Raw genomic sequence first — 17,398 nt, 5'->3', positions numbered from 1 at the left:
TCTGTGTTATTTGGGCCGTGTTACCTTCTAGTGTGTGTGTGTGTGTGTGTGTGTGTGTGTGTGTTACGTTCATGCACACAAACAAATCACCCAGCGTGCAGCGTGAGGGACAGACAGACAAACGGAGCGGAATGGAGGACATCAGTAAGTGTGACGTGGGGGAGGGGGTAGCACTCAGGGTCCCTTCGCAACACCGCTTTCTTTGCGATTCATTCAGCGTGATTTATTCTCCTGTAATCACTGGTCTAAACTGTGCTGATAAAAAAAAAAGTGTAAGCAATATAATTATAAGAGAAAACTTACGAATAATGTGCAGAATAAATCGCTAAGGAAGGGGTGCTACGAAGCTGCCGTGACCGTGGTGCCTACTTTACTTTGTACTCACCAAGGTTAACCCAGGAAGGTTGACACTCGATCGAAAAATAAATAAATAAAACTACCACTACTACTATTACTACTACTACTACTACTACTACTAATAATAATAATAATAATAATAATACCCGGTAATAATAATAACCCCCTGTATTCGTTTCCTCAATCCGGTTATATATTTATTTATTTTTTAAACATTCTTGCTGTTTCTAGTCAAGTTATTCAGTTCCAGAGAGTTCCTGAAATGGAAGGGTTAGATGAAGCCTCCATTAACCACTTCACTGCCAGAGATGCTTCCTGTGCTTGATAAACTCGTCCGAAGGCAGCAAGAATGAAAAAAAAAAAAAAAAAAAAAAGCGTCGTGCAGCAGTGTTGAGCTTCTAACGGTATATCACAACGAACGGGAGAATTGAAACGTACCCATTGACTGCAAGTTTACATACATACAGTACATACATACAGTACATATATACATACATACAGTACAAACAAAGATACATACATCCCTGTACATACATACATGCATAAATGCGTACATACATACATATATACATGCAGTACTGTCATACATCCCTACATACGTACGGTACATACATATATACTGTACAGTACAAACATACATACATAAACATACATATATACAATTGGTATTTTGGGTTATAATTATCATAATGACTGAACCATATATATTACTGCAGAATTACTTGGAAAGGCACCTTAAGATCACATATAACAATCATGCCGAGATATAAAGGAAAAACCCCCCAGCGAATTCCGTTCTCTGTCTTGCGAGTTGTTCTAGATGTTTTATTCATTTATTTATTTATTGAGTGTACATCTCCTCTACACCCACGTATCAAGCTTCCGCATTCGGCGAAACTGAAGAAAAAGCTGTTGTCGTGGGTGCTAGTGTGGATGATGATGGTGGGTGTGGGTGTTGTGGTGGTTATTATCCATCAGTGGCGGTGGTGGTGTACGTGGGTGTCAGTGGGCGAGGCAACACCACCTGCATCTTGATGTGTTGTTCTGATATAGCTGTAGTTTTTTCATTTGTTCATTTTTTTTCTTTTTTTTTAATATGACAAAACTGGGCCACTCTGAATAACATGTTTGGTTGTTAGTCAAACAGGCCCTCTAGTCTGACTGCTCTCGGTCATCAAACAAGCTGGAAGGGGTTAGGGATGTTAGTTAAGTTGGAACACACGCTACAGCCACGCTCATATCCACAACTACACATGGAGTTTTAACTGTTTTCACGGTATATGCATAGAAGGAAAATTGTTTCTCTCTTGTAAAAGGTTAAAAATAAACAAAAGCCTCTGCCGTGAATGAAACATAAGGCATATTGAGTATTTCAGTGTGTGAGAGTGTCCCCGCCACTCCACCTCGCCCCGCCATGCATCATCCATGAACACTGGGCGATACATGACGCTGCCCCTGTAACACATGCACGGTGGGGTGTGCCTGAGTCCGAGTGTGCCACCACTAACACACTCCTCCACTTCCACCAACACACTTCCCCACTTCCATTAACACACTTCCCCACTTCCACTAACACACTCCCCCACTTCCACTGACACACTTCCCCACTTCCACTAACACACGCCCCCACTTCCACTAACACACTCCCCCACTTCCACTAACATACACACTCCCCCACTTCCACTAACACAATCCCCCACTTCCACTAACACACTCCCCCACTTCCACAAACACACTCCCCCACTTCCACTAACACACTCCCCCACTTCCACTAACACACTCCCCCACTTCCACAAACACACTCCCCCACTTCCACTAACACACTCCCCCACTTCCACTAACACTCCCCCACTTCCACTAACACACTTCCCCACTTCCACTAACACACTCCCCCACTTCCAAGCCACTGTCCTCTGCCTCACGTCCCTGCCTCTGTTTCTCATACATGTCCTCCATCTCTCATACATGTCCTCCAGCTCTCGTCCTTGTCCTCTGTCTCGCCTCTGTTTTCTGTCTCGTGGCACTATCCTCCGCGTCCCTTTACGTTCCTTTATCCCTTACTGTTCCTTTATGTCTTTATGTCCCTCAGTGGCCCTTTATTTCCCTTTATTTCGCAGTGTTCCTTTGTGTCTTTCTATGTTCCCTTAATCCCTTAGTGTCCCCTTAATGTCCCTCTTATCCCTAAATTTTCCCTTTATGTCCCTTTATCCCCTGCTGTCCCTTTATATCCAAACTACAGAGGCAGATCCATGAGGCAGACTCCATTTTTTTTTTCTGCTCCTACTCAGTGACGTTAACAATATATTTAAAACTACTATTAATAAAAAAATCTACATACACATTACTACTGTTAATTTTGCAACCATGATTACAAGGATTCAGTAAAAGGGTCATTTATACGATTAAAATTTTCAAGCATGTATTTCTGTTTCTCGATTAATAATTTTATATCTTTGTTAAAAAAAAAAAAAGATGAAGGAAAATGGAGAGCTAATTTTTTTTTTCATTCCGCCTCTCTCTCTCTCTCTCTCTCTCTCTCTCTCTCTCTCTCTCTCTCTCTCTCTCTCTCTCTCCTTTGCATCCTCCACTGCATTACTCTTAGTCCATTGAATGATGATGGTGATGATGATGATGACGATGAGAAAGAAGAGGACGACGATAATAATACGAGTGCATGGTGATGATAATGATGAACGTGATAATGTTAATGATGACAGAAATGACAGTGGATGACTATGATGACAATGATGATGATGAAGTTAATGATGGTGAAAATAATGGAACTGATGATGATGATGATTATGATGATGATGATGATGCTGATAACGAAAACAATGAACTGATGGTGATGGTGACAGAAACGACTTAGGTTGGAAAGGAGGTCTGGATGATAATGGTGGTTGGTGGTGGTGGTGGTGATGGTGGTGGTGTGGTGTGGTGGTGGTGTGGTGGTGGTGGCGACAAGTCTATGGAACGTCCTCTGAGTTTCAAAAGAAGTTCAGTGACGAATCCATTTTTATTTTCTTGGTTGGTGCGTCTGGCCTTGTGCGTCAGATTTTTGGAAGTGGAAGTATGCGAAGGAGGGACGTAGAGGCGTGGTAGCGTAGGGGTGAAAGGGGGGAGTAAAGGGGGAGAGAGAGAGAGTAAAGGGGTGTGAGGGGGATAAAGAGAGGGTGAGAGAAAGTAATGGGGTGTGAGGGGGATAAAGAGAGTGTGTGAGAAAGTAATGGGGTGTGAGGGGGATAAAGAGGAGGTGAGAGAAAGTAAAGGAGTGTGAGGAGGATAAAGAGAGTGAGAGAAAGTACAAGGGTTGTGAGGGGGACAAAGAGAGTGAGAGAAAGTATAAGGGTGCTAGGGGGATAAAGAGGGGGTGAGAGAAAGTAAAGGGGTGTGAGGAGGGGATAAAGGGAACATTAGAACACAAGAAGAGAGGATAACTGCAGTAGGCCAGTTGGCCCATGCTAGGCAGCTCCTAGCAGAGTAACTGAACTACTAGAATGAGATAAAGATAGCAAAGAAGAAGGCTCTCCCCCGCCCTCCAAACCCTACAGCGGAAGCCGGCAGGAAAAAGCCAGAATGAACACAACGCAGTATAGAAAAACTGGCGTGGACATTTTATAGGAAAGTGTGAAAGGAGAAAAAGAGACTATCATAGTGTAACCTGAAAAGGAAAAAGAATGAATTAGTACTCATTATGAGATTTTTTTTTTTTTTATACCCACCCCTTATTTGTCATAAGCATATCTATCCTATGTTTGAAACTCTCAATGGAAGAGGCAGCAACAACATTACTCGGTACAGCAGGTTATTGCATTCGTCTGCTACTCTATTGCCAAACCAATTTCTACCGATTTCCTTAATAAAACGGAGTTTTTCTAGCTTGAAACCATTACTGCTAGTTCTATCCTGTATGCTTACTTTAAGTACCTTGCTAATATCTCCCTTATTTGTTCCCTTCATTTACTTACACACCTCAGTTAAGTCTCCCCTTACTCTACGCCTTTCTAGTGAGTACAGATTTAGTCTTTTTCGTCTGTCTTCATGTGCAAGGTTGCGAACATCTTATATCATGTTTGTCGTTCTTCCCTGTACATTTTCTAAGGAATTTATATCCATTCTATAGTAAGGACACCAAAATTTCACGGCGTAGTCAAAATGTGGCCTTACTAATGCTAGATAAAGTTATAATATTGCTTTAGATGTACTATCACTCAAGCTTCGCGAAATAAATCTTAGGACCCTATTTGCTTTATTTCTTGCGTTAATACACTGTTGCATAAGTTTGAGGTGTTTACTAACCATAACCCCTTAGATCTCTCTAGCATTTCGATGTACTAAATTCTTTGATATCTAATTGTTTGTAGTATCTCCAGTGGTCTTGCCTACGTTAAGTACTTAACATTTTTCAACGTTTAATTCCATTTGCCAATTTTTTGACCATATGGACAATATATCGAGGTCCTTTTGTAAGTTATGGCAATCGTCAGTGGAGTTAGTGATACGCCCTATTTTTGTATCGTCGGCAGATTTGCTAATACTGCTAGTGATTCCTAAGTGTAGATCATTTATACATATAATAAATAATAAGGGACCGAGTACTGAACCCTGTGGTACACCGATAGTTACTAATCCCCACTCCGACTTAGTTCCATTTATTAATACCCTTTGCTTTTATAGGGGTGAAATAAAGTAAAGGGGTTTGAGAAGGATAATGAGGGGGCGAGAGAAAGTAAAGGGGTGTGAGGGGGATATAGAGGAGATGAGAGAAAGTAAAGGGATGTGAGGGGAATAAAGACGGGGTGAGAGAAAGTAAGGGGGTGTGAGGGGAATAAAGAGGGGGTTAGAGAAAGGGAGTATGAGGGGGATAAGGTGTGTAAAGTTGTGGTTCTGGGGGCTGAAGGTGGAGGGGGTGTAAAGAGGAATGGGTGATGTGTAGAGGGGTGTGATTCCTTCTATGATTCACCCCCACAAGCGTTCCCAAAGCCCATGGTCTGGCTTCCTGAGACCTTGACCTTGAGTACATTTACATAGCGATCCAGTTTGTGCCTGTTGTGGTGGGTCTGAAGAACATATCCCACTGTATGTATGTTTGTATGAATGTGTGTATGTATGTAATGTATGTACGTATGTATTTAGTATGTATGCATTTATGTAGTATGTATGTATGCATGTATGTATGTATGAGCCAGTCGCCTACAAAAATCAGTCTCTTTCTTTCATGTATCCTATAGAGAAATGAATCGCTAACTAACAAAGATGACCAGTATAAAATGGAGCATAGCCTGACATCTACACATTTCGAATATATAAACATACAGAGCGTGTCTAAAACCATCCAGAACTACATAACAGTTTCTGTCAACCTGTCTTTCTTTCTGCTGGTCTTTCCTCTGAGGCATCATTCTCCCCGAGCATCTTCCTCTTTCCTGACACTATATCTTGTTTTTTCATCCAGTGTGACAATGGAAGAGAAAAGAAAAGAAAATACCTTCAAACAATCCTCCTCTGACTCACCATAATTCTTCACTTCATCCCACCGCCTCCCTGCACACTCATACACGTCACCAACTTTCCAGTTTTCCGGTTCATTCTTGGTTTTTCCTCCTCCTCCCATCCGTTTTGCTTCTAGTATGTCTATTTTTGTTTTACTGTGTATATTGGTGAGAGAGAGAGAGAGAGAGAGAGAGAGAGAGAGACTAGAAAAAATTAGATAAGAGGATGGAAAGCTGTCATAGGCCCGTGTTTTGATACTGTACAGCACATTTATAGGTAAACAACCACCATTGCTTGACGAAGGACAAGTGCAGTGAATGAATCAAGGCCTCAGCACCACACCCTGTCAACAAACCACTATCCTCCATATTCACAAACACAGTTACGACCCAGTCCATATCATAATTTATCTTTCTTTCTGCAGGGATGACGAGGAAGGAGCAATACAGAATTTTCCCACATCCCTCGTTCTTCCTATGAGTGCAGATTAGAAACTCAGGATTGATCGTAAATGCTTTCGCGGATCCGCCCCCATCTTCCGACCGGCCACGCTCCACCTATATAATCGCCATGACGGTTCCTGTGCCTTGGTTCCTACTTCCTTTTTCCCGGCGGAGTCCTCAGCAGGGGCGTCATTTCTTCTGGAGACTTGGGCGGTAGTAGACGGTGCTCCCACGCCTCCTTCCCACAACCACACAAGTCACTTCAAGTCCTCCTATAGCCTCTCATACACAGGTGAATTAAGTGTAGGTGTCTCTTATTTTCTACTTTTGTACATGTGATGCCCATACATAGGTGTCTTAGATGTAGATGTCCCATGTTTTCTTCATATATGTACAATCATCAGCAAAAGTTCCCTCCCCTCCCCTTGCAGTATTGTCTTCCATATTTCTCACTGTCCCCCGAAGTCAGAGAATGTCCTTCCGTCTACTACTCTTTGTTGTGGGTTTCATAGTGCTGTAAAAAAAAAAAAAAATGTTTATATAGCATCTTCCACTGGCCGGCATGGAAGTGTCTGGAAACTTTGGATCATAGCAGTACCTTTACCTTATCAATTCTCTCTTTTTTTCATTTTCTTCCCCCCCCCCCTTTTTTTTTTCTAGGGAAAGTAAGATAGACTGACTTTTCCAGCTTTCAAACTACCAGTATGTAAATATGATAAATGCCTTAAATTCAGCAAAATACGCTTACAAGGTGTCCATAACTGATTTCAGCCATCTTAAACCCAAATCTTCAGAGAAAATTCCAGATACAGGAGCAGAACGTGAACTGTTAGAAAAATTAGGTCAAGAATTATAGACTGTCTTTCTGATATTAAAAAAAATTTCTATCACCGCTGTGAGTGGCTTAGAGATTGTCGAACTGATATCCAGCCACCTTAATCATCCTTCTAAACCGTTTTGGTCAAATAAAAAAAAGTCCTTCGTTCTCAGTGTTCCCAGATCTAGAAATAGTACATGAATGTAATGTCTGACAACCTCGAAGTACAGGCCACATACAGATATGTATTCAAAATTAGAACCAAATTTTCACGGACATAATGTATCCGAAATTAAATAATTCAACTCCTGATGTTCACACACACACACACACACACACACACACACACACACACACACACACACACACACACACACACACACACACACACACACACACACACACACACACACACACACACACACACACACACACACACACTAAATAAATCAGCATCACATTCATAGGAGTAAAATGCCCAGTTTCAGATAAAGGTGGTGTTAGTGAAGGTTAAAGATGCTGACGCGAGTGCTGCTGCTGGTGGTGGTGGGGGTGTGTCTGGCACCTCCTTCGGCCCTGGCTCTCTGGCCCTCCGTCTCCCACTACATCGACTACGTGGTGAGTGCATAGCCTCATTGGTCTTACTTTTGGATGTTGTTTTTAATTACTCGTGTCTTACCTCACATCTTTGGTGTTTAGGGTTTGGTGGGAGATTCATATGTTCCAGATATCGTTGCATCGTTACAAGGCTCCTCTCCCTTAAAAAAAAAAAAATCATGGGGAAATGTTTTCATAGAGCTATATGTACTTCTGTCTCATTTGAGGATATATATATATATACATACAGTATATATATATATATATATATATATATATATATATATATATATATATATATATATATATATATATATATTTGAAATTATATAAGCCACTGAAGAAAACATGACATAATTCCATATTTTCGTTAAATATTAAAATATCTCGACCTTTCTGAAACTAGATACAGAAAACTCAGAATACGAACCCCGTCCGTTTTATTTTTTTTTTTTTTACCAATCGTCAGATGTTACACAGCTTGGGAGAGACCTATGCACTGATGAGGCATATGAAGGCTTTATTTGATCCCTCCAGAAAAAAAAAGAAAAAATCGAACTGAAATACATCGTCTGAAGATAGCAAGAATGGAATAAAGAATACGCCATCAGACTGAAAGCATGAAGAATTCCATTAAATAGAATATCTAAAGATATTATGAGGTTTATTCTTACCTAGGCCGTATTTTACTTAGATTATTTTATTATACTTATTTATTTTTTTTTTTTACAGGTAGCGAAAAACTGCTTCGGTGAAACTTTGGCCATGAAACTGGAGAGGACAGGACTGGAGCTGGGCAGGGAATGTTGGAGCAAGGAGTGGGTGAGTGGAGTCATGAGGGGTACTTCTGCGTGTGTGTGTGTGTGTGTGTGTGTGTGTGTGTGTGTGTGTGTGTGTGTGTGTGTGTGTGTGTGTGTGTGTGTGAGTGAGTTTTGGGTGCACTTTTTCTGCCCTCTTATCTTTTAACTTTTGTTTGTATGGGAAGAACCTTTTTGAGTTTTCGTTTCTTCGTCACTTGTAACTTTTATGCTTGTAGTTTCTTCTTCCCCTGTAAAAAAATATTGTGATATGGGATAAATTTAATGTATTTGCTTACTGAATGCCATATAATTAAAGGAATGATTTATTAATAACTCCTCTATTACTGGAAAAAAGTTTGATCATGATAAATGGGGTGATGATGATGATGATGTTGGTAGTGAAGGTGATGATGATGAAAATAACTATGTTAACAAAGATGATGCAGATGGTAATAAAAATAGTGATGATGATGATGGTGATGATCTACAGATTTTTATTTTTTTTATACATTTTTTATCTATTTATTTGCAGGATGGCGTATACGGCTTTCCCAGGGAACCCCCCGCCCTCCCTGCCTCTACCCAGACATCACGGAAGAAGAGGGTCAGTGAGAGAGAGAGAGAGAGAGAGAGAGAGAGAGAGAGAGAGCATAAGAACAGAAAGTAGATGCAAGCAGAAATATAGACAGAAAAATAGACAAATAAATAGATAGCCAGCCAGACAGCCTGACAGATAGATATAGATTGATAGACAGACAGCCAGACAGACAGATAGAGAGAGAAATATATATATGCAGATAGATAGACAGATGATAAACATACAGACAGACAGAAAATAAGAGATAAAAATACTGTCGCAAAAAAGTTACTAAAATCACTATCTTTTCCACAGAACCTCTTCAAGATGCCATCCTCCCCCACCACCAGTCTGCAGATATGTAACCTGAAGGCATGGAACCTGGTAAGTGTGGGTGTGGGTGTGGGTGTGGGTGTTGTAGGTGTTGGTATGAGGGATGAAAGTGGGTGTGGGTGTGAAGTGGGCGGTTTGGTGGGGCTCTGTGTGTGGATATAGGTGTGGGTGTAGATGTGGGATGTGTTTGAGGGATGGGGGGGGATTGCTTGAGAAGACCTTTTTTTTTTCTTCTTCTTTAGAGGGAAATGCTCCGTCACAGAAAAAATTTCGAGTTATCAGTAAACTACATTATCATTTTCTTCGTCATAGCCAGCTCTCGAACCTATCCTAACTTAACCAGACCTATTCAACACCTCCTCCTTCAGCTCACCCCTGAGTACGAGGTGAACTACAAGGTTGTGGACGACTTTCTCAAGTCAGGCCAGCTGGATGGGGAACTCAGCAATCAGTTCCTCGAGCTGTCCAAGACCTGCCAGTCCATCCCGGTGCCCCCAGCCCCCCTCATGCCCTCGGGGAAGTCCAACCCCATGCTGAAGGGCCTTGCTGCCTTCAAGATTTATATGGACTGCATGAACACGAACGGCATGAAGATCTGCATGGCCAGGGAGCAGGAGAAGCTTCAGGAGATGATGATTGAGGGGACGATGAATGGCGCTTAATCGAGGTGGTGAAGGAGTCTCAGCTTTCTTCAACAAGAGGGCGTATGGTTTAAATTTTGATCTTGTTGCTAGACGATATTATTGAACTTAGGACAGATTTTTTTTTTTTTTTTTTTTAGTTAGGGAATAATGATGGCTGTGTCTAATTCCTCTGGTTCTGTATCTTTATCTATTTTTATTTCTGTCCGGGATCTATATCAGTATCTGTATCCAACGCCTTTAAGAAATATATGAATTGCAACGGCATGAAGATTGCAAGATCAAGGAGCAAGAGAAGTTGCAGAAGATGCTGAATGAATCTGAAAATTCCTTCAGTCTAATTATATAACTTTTTCATTAATATTCGTTGTCTTCAGAGGTTTTAATTTATGGTAAGGAAAATTTTTGGAACTGGAGGAGTAAGATGCTCAGTCTGTATGGCCAAGGAGCAGGAGATGTCGCAGGAGATGATGAATGAATCTTATAATTACTTCAGTCTGGTTATGTGCTTTTATGCTTTTTTTTTTTTACATTATTCGTGCTATTTTCTGAAGCTTTAATTTAGTTTAAGGAAGGCATTTTCTAACTGAGGGAGTTAGATATTGCCTTGAAGATAAATGTAAACCTCAGTGACATCAAGATCTGTTTAAGTAAGTGGCAGGTGGTGAAGGAGTCTTAAAATGTCTTCAGTGTAGCTACTTATTCGCATTTTAATAATTATTTTGCTTTTAGAGGCTTTTACTTTAGGTTAGGAGAGATTTTGCGAACTGGCGTTCCTCAGGTAAGGTATTTAAGACAGAAAGCCCCCGTACCTATATTGGTGTGTCTTCCGGGGCCAGCGCAGGGAAGGTATTGGATAAAATTGACAGCAGACAACATTAAGATTGACAGTATTATGAAAGATAGTGATGTTGGTAGGAGAGAGAGAGAGAGAGAGAGAGAGAGATTGTAGCGGCGGTAAACTTGCCAACGTGCCTAGAGATTAAAAAGAAAATTGAGGTAAATGAAAAAAACATGTCATCTAGTTATATTGGTTTATTATGTCGGTTTTAACTGTACACTGTAGTTAATAATGAAAAATAAAAATAAATGGAAAGTGTAATGACTATACAATAATTAGATATTTTGGAACTAGGGGAAACTATGTAATTTTCTCATATTGAGTCGGCTACTCTGTTTAGAGGATAAGAGGAACAAATGAATCTTAGGTGAAGTTCTTTGTATTTTTCAGTGAGCAAGACATTAAAGAAAATATATAATTAAAATAGTTTCACAGATTGGTTTATTTCCTCTTGTTTCTGGTACGCTATTGGCTTTAATAAAACAGATATTTTTAATGGCATGATTTACCTATAATTTCCTTTTATTATTATTATTATTATTATTATTATTATTATTACTCTCATCTTGATTTTCACTCTCATCTTAAATCCCGGGACCAGCTGCTTAACCCCGGGCTCCTACGCTCCTCATGGGGCAATGTAGGAGTGGATGATGGATGGATGGATGGATTATTATTATTATTATTATTATTGTTGTTGTTGTTGATGATGATGATGATGTTTTTGTTGTTACTGTAAATCAATTCAGTCTACTGAAAGAAAAGTTACACAAAGATTATGATAGAAAAGAGAGAGATTTAGAAACCTTGCTCCAAGTACATGTGCTGCAAAATGTTAGAACTACCCTGTGATGGTTTGGCCGGGTGGAGGGAGAGAGAGAGAGAGAGAGAGAGAGAGAGAGAGAGAGAGAGATGAGGGGAGGATGGACGAAATGGAAAGGTATAGGGCCTATAAGTGTGTGGTGTGGTATGGAGGTAGGGCAGCCTGATGGCGGAGGACAGGGCGACTTAGAGACGATATGTTTGTGGCCACCCCCTCCGGACTAAGACTTTAGTTGTAGATATAGATATAAGGTAACAATTTTTCATCTATTTCCAGTCGCCTAATTCCAGAGTTTATTCAAAGATATCCGCAGTATAAACTCATCTAACTTTTTTTTTTTTATCATATCTGTACTCTTTTCACTTTAACTTGGTTTAAAATTGCCTTCCCTCTATTTCCAATGCTATGTTGTAACACTAAATTAACATTAGAATATGGTACTAGTCAGGAAGAAGTGCCATGGAAGGGATGTAAAGAGCTGTACTTTTTGTGCTACTGAACTATGTGAAATACTGTAAGCTACCAAGGACGAAAACCTGGCTCAAGTTAAGGTGATAGAGCCACAAAATGAGACCTACAGTTAACTTCGCCAGGTATATGCTATCTGATTATACATACATACATACTACTACTACTACTACTACTACTACTACTACTACTACTACCTACTACTACTACTACTACTACTACTACTACTACTACCACCACCACCACTACTACTGCTACTACTAAAATTTGTTCCAGTTGCTGCATAGTGGAACTCTGATGCAGATTGCCAGGTTATCCAATGAAGTTTCACACGCAATAGTAATGATTGTGTAAGACAGCCTACTCTGCAGATATTAACAGGCACATACAAACGTTAATGTGTTTACCTGTACTGTTACTATTGCAGTAAATCATAGGCTATAAAATAATATCGGTTTGCCGTCAATTTGTGTGAAAAGCGTATATATATATATATATATATATATATATATATATATATATATATATATATATATAGAGAGAGAGAGAGAGAGAGAGAGAGAGAGAGAGAGAGAGAGAGGATGGAAGTAATGCGAGTATAAGTGGCTGGGGAATGGCTAGGAGAAGGAGGGAGGTGAGAAGACAGGAAGAAATCAGTAGGATAGAAGTTGTGGAAGCAATGAAGAAAGTTAAATCAGGGAAAGCCCCAGGAATTGATGGAGTGTGTGGTGAAATGCTGAAGCATGGGGGAGAGATAGTAGTAGAATGGATGTGGAAGATGTGCAGATTGGCCTGGGAGGAAGGTAGAGTCCCGGAGGATTGGAAGTCAGGTATAATTATTCCCTTGTACAAAGGAAAAAGGGACAAAGAAGTGTGTGGTAATCATAGGGGCATTTGTCTTCTTGGTATAATAGGAAAAGTGTATGGTAGGATACTTATAGACAGAGTTAGAGAAAGAACAGAGAAATAGTTGGAGAAGAACAGGGAGGCTTTAGGAAGGGAAGAGGTTGTGTAGATCAGATATTCATTCTTAGATCTTTAGTGGAAAAGTTTCTAGAGAAGGGAAAGAAGTTGTATGCGGCTTTCATGAATTTGGAGAAAGCATATGACAGGGTGGATAGACAAGGATTGTGGAAAGTGTTAAGAATATATGGAGTAGATGGGAAATTGTTGAATGCTGTGAAGAGTATGTACGACAGCGAAGGCTGCAGTGCGTGTGGATGGTGAACTAAGTGAATTTTTCTCTTTGAAAGTTGGTTTGAAACAGGGATGTGTCATGTCTCCATGGTTGTTCAATCTGTACATGGATGGGGTAATAAAAGAGGTACAAGGTAGGGTAGTGGATGTTGGAGTGGCCCTGGTGAGAGAGGATAGTGTTTGGAAACTCCCTGTACTGTTGTTTGCAGATGATACTGTATTGTTGAGTGAAGACGAAGGGGAGCTGCAAGGCTTGGTGGATGAGTTTAAGAGAGTGTGTAAGAAACGGAATCTAAAAGTGAATGTAGGGAAGAGTAAAGTGATGGTCTTTGAGAGAGGTGAAGTTAGTGAATGTACAGCGAGGTTGGATGGTGAGGAATTGGAAAATGTGAGTACGTTTAAGTACTTGGGTAGTGTGATGAGTAAGGATGGAGGTTTGGAGAGTGAAGTGCTTGAAAGGGTACAGCAGGGAAGAAAGGTTGCTGGTTCTTTGAAAGCAGTGATAAGAAACAGGGAAGTGAGCATGGAAGTGAAAAAGTTACTACATGACAGTATTGTGATACCAACTCTAACTTACGGAAGTGAAGCTTGGACATTGTTGGAAGGACACAAGTCAAGAGTGAGAGCAGTGGAAATGAGTTATTTAAGAGGAGCCTGTGGAGTTACGTGGAGAGACAGGCTGACGAATGAGGATATAAAGGAGCGTTGTGGTGTGGATGTGGATGTGATAGGAAGCGTTATGAGGAACACACTGAGGTGGTTTGGCCATGTGGAGAGGATGGAGGGTGAAAGACTGACGAAGAGAGTGTATGTGAGTGAGGTGGAGGGGGGAAGAGGGAGGGGGAGGCCGAGGATGAGATGGAGAGATGGGGTGGAGAGGTATATGAGAGAGGGGGGTGTGAGTTGGGAGCAGGGCAGTGAAATGGCGGGGGACAGGGCGATTTGGAGGCGATTTGTTTGTGGCCACCCCAAACGGGATTGAGGCGTCTGGCAATAGATAGATAAATAGATAGATATATATATATATCCTATTTGTTTTAACAGCGTCTAGCCTACAAGGGTAAACAGCGTTATTGTACTTTATGTACTGTACTAGTATACCGCGTTTAAAAACTACTGTTAACTGTAACTTATGCAGCGTAGACACAAGGAAGAGCTTCTTGTATGAAGGAAAAGGATGAGTAATAGAGTATTTTTTGCCTCACAAATGTTTACAAATATGAGCATGTTATTTTTTTGGGCCGAATTGTGAATAGCCCTGTAGCCTAAGCTTCGTAGCATTTACTTCCTGACGATTTATAGTGTCTATACTACATTCATATCCCCTGCCGTGTTATTTATATGTCTACCGACATAATTTGTAAAAATAACGTACAGGAGGGGAAAAAATGCGCTATGTATAAGTTACATCGCTGGAGATGTGAGCTACAGTCTGTTGATGCAGAATGTTATCCCAAATTTTGTACGGTACGTCGTCAGGCATCTGGAAATATGGGAAATCAAAGTAACAATAACCCACCAATAATACATGTAATCGTAACACATTATAAATGTTTGTACCTAATGAAAATACGACTTTACAATCCCTTGCTTAAAGCATAATTCTGTAAATCGAGACGAATGCCAATCCTTACACTTCTCACGATGAGGACGTTTGTTTCCTGAACTATCAAAACGCTTCGATACTATCAGAGTAATATTATCACCGGTATAGATAATCATGAAATAAAATAAAACTTCCTAGAATATTCGGAGGACCGCAGCGATAAAATAAATGGGTGATGCTGATAAGTTAGGTTAGTACTTGGAGGCTGTGGCTAAGCGTTATGGTGGTGGAAACGTGTGTTGTGATTCGTTTTTTGGATTACATGGGGTACCCACGCAACAACAACCCTTCCCACTTGGCCACCAACAAAAGTAAGTACCACAGACTTTGACTGGAGATGTAGTTCGGGCGTGTGGATGATATTTATAGTTAGATTTGGTCTGTTTGAATTGGCAAGTGCGTTTTGTTTATCGTTGACTTCCGTGATGATATGGTTCTTGTGTATAATGTAAACTACTTTTGAATGGTTACACCGTGTCTAAAGTAATTCGGATCTAATAGTAATATCCATATTTCTTGTGTAGCAGTGACGAGGCTGAGAATTACTGTATGAAAATTACTTATAGGTCTCGACAACAGTGGCAGGCCGATGGCATTGGTTGGCGAAAGTAAATTTCCACATTGTGATAGGTATTTTTCCTCTTACCGGATTTTTGAAATTAAAAATCTCAAGATCTCACGTATAGACTTTAAATCTCGATGTCAAAAAAAAAAAAAAAAAGTATCATTGGTCTTACTAAGGGCCGCCCGGAGTCATTAACACTTCCCTCGTTTATAGCGTTTTAATTTTCAGTTTTAGGATCGCTTTGAAAGGTTTTGTGTCGTGAAGTCGCTCCTCAGATCAACGTTAGTCTTTTTCTCTAGTTTTGTTCAATAGAAGGTGTCGTTTATAAAAGATCGCCCCAATTAATCTGTATTGTGAGTTTTTGCTTCATCGATAATTATCCTCTAATTGGCGCTCACATCATTTATAATGGCTTGTGAAATAAGTACAGTGTGGTTTAATCGGGAAAACATTAGGAAGTGGGGGTTGGCGAGCATGACATCTCATTTTATGTTTCATTAATGATTGACCTAGTTTGTGCGTTTTACCTCTACTTTGCCGTGGCCGGTAGTGGTGATGCATTTGGAAATAGCACCCATATACCTGCCTAACACTTAACTTACACCAGCGTCATACCGGACGTTTACGATTTGCTGATAATTCGTATTCTTCTTTTTTTCTCCTATTTATGCCATTATTTTACCATGAATTTGGCCCTGACATTTGACATAACCGCGTGCGTTTTTGACATAAGTACAATTTTTATTGGTCAGATGACGCTAGCTGAGAGTTTATTGTTTCATCTTAAAATGATTTTGCCGCTACAAAACTTAAACCTAATCAGAAGTAACCCATTTAGTTGGTATGGCGTAGGTGACTTGTGGTATGGTCTCGCATACTGGGTTGCTTTTAATATTGTTGTTCAGAAATTGCTCCTGTTTACCATTCTTTGTGATCGTTTAGTAAGCGAGGCCAGGTCAGCTAAGATCCTGTTCCAGAGCCGAGAAGGGGATGTGTAGCAAGGTAGAGAGGGGGATGTGGAGGAGGGTGGAGAGGGGGATGTGGAGGAGAGTGGCAAAGAGCTAGTGGAAGTTGTGGCTGGTATTAGTTCAGTATCGACTGCAAAGAGCTTTCACTCCTGCTTTTCGGAGTCACAGCCCCCCACGGATGCTGCCCTCCCCAGTATATCTCTCGGTTGAGTCTGTCATTCTGACTGACTTTTAATATACTGATGCGACTGGTTTATTTCTCTAAACTAACTTTCAAGGATTAATGACTGTTCTTTTATCAGGGATTACTTTTTTTTCATGTTTTACTTATTTGAATTGTTTTTTATATAAACTTCGTCCCCTTGACCACTCACGGGGAGGGGGTGGTATGGGGTGTTTGGGGAGTTACCATGGAGACAGTGACTCCTTGTCCTCCCCACACACCCCCACCCCAACCCCCCTTGGCAGCCTCCTTGTCGTGGTGAGGGAGCTTATGTCTCAGTGGTCCTGCTGGGGTAGTGGATAGATCATGCCCGGACACCTCGCTACTGACGGCACAAACCAAGAGCTGCCAACCGTATTTAATTTCGTTTGTTTGCATCCGGTAGAACTGGAATGCGCCCACAGTTTAGTTACTAAGTCGTAGTTACATGAAATTCGATGAGTCTTGAATGTCCAAAGGCCTCTTGGGATTGTAGTAGTTTCCCCTTTAATATCACTTTCTTTTATAAAAATGCATTAAGAGAAAACGTGCTTTTCAGGAGAAACTGGTTTAATTACCTGTTCCTTTTGCCATTGTTGTGCAATTAATGACCATGTACTCGTTTGTAGCGCCATTTCCTTCCTACCTACAAGCGAGAAGATAAAATGAC

The 17,398-nt window shown here is 40.6% G+C and overlaps 1 protein-coding gene across 2 annotated transcripts; it reads left to right on the top strand.

Annotated features, from left to right (window-relative positions):
* Positions 1–6,406: 6,406 nt before the first annotated feature.
* On the top strand, positions 6,407–11,375 carry LOC145400164 (uncharacterized). Of its 2 annotated transcripts, none has more exons than XM_080272679.1 (6): positions 6,407–6,585; positions 7,593–7,732; positions 8,444–8,529; positions 9,040–9,111; positions 9,400–9,468; positions 9,786–11,375. In XM_080272679.1, exons 2-6 carry the CDS (start codon positions 7,627–7,629, stop codon positions 10,077–10,079), a joined length of 627 nt encoding a protein of 208 aa, XP_080128805.1. In that variant the 5' UTR covers positions 6,407–6,585; positions 7,593–7,626; the 3' UTR covers positions 10,080–11,375. The 2 variants fall into 2 exon arrangements, with proteins under 2 accessions (XP_080128805.1, XP_080128809.1); XM_080272683.1 differs by having other exon boundaries at positions 7,581–7,732.
* The last annotated feature ends 6,023 nt before the right edge of the window (positions 11,376–17,398 follow it).

The sequence above is a fragment of the Coenobita brevimanus genome, chromosome 6 (genome assembly GCF_032717465.1).
Source record: "Coenobita brevimanus isolate Jiangsu-jjx chromosome 6, ASM3271746v2, whole genome shotgun sequence".
NCBI classification, from domain to species: Eukaryota; Metazoa; Arthropoda; class Malacostraca; order Decapoda; family Coenobitidae; genus Coenobita; species Coenobita brevimanus.
Note: the sequence above shows the minus strand (reverse complement) of the source record. Positions and strands in the feature narration are given on the sequence as shown.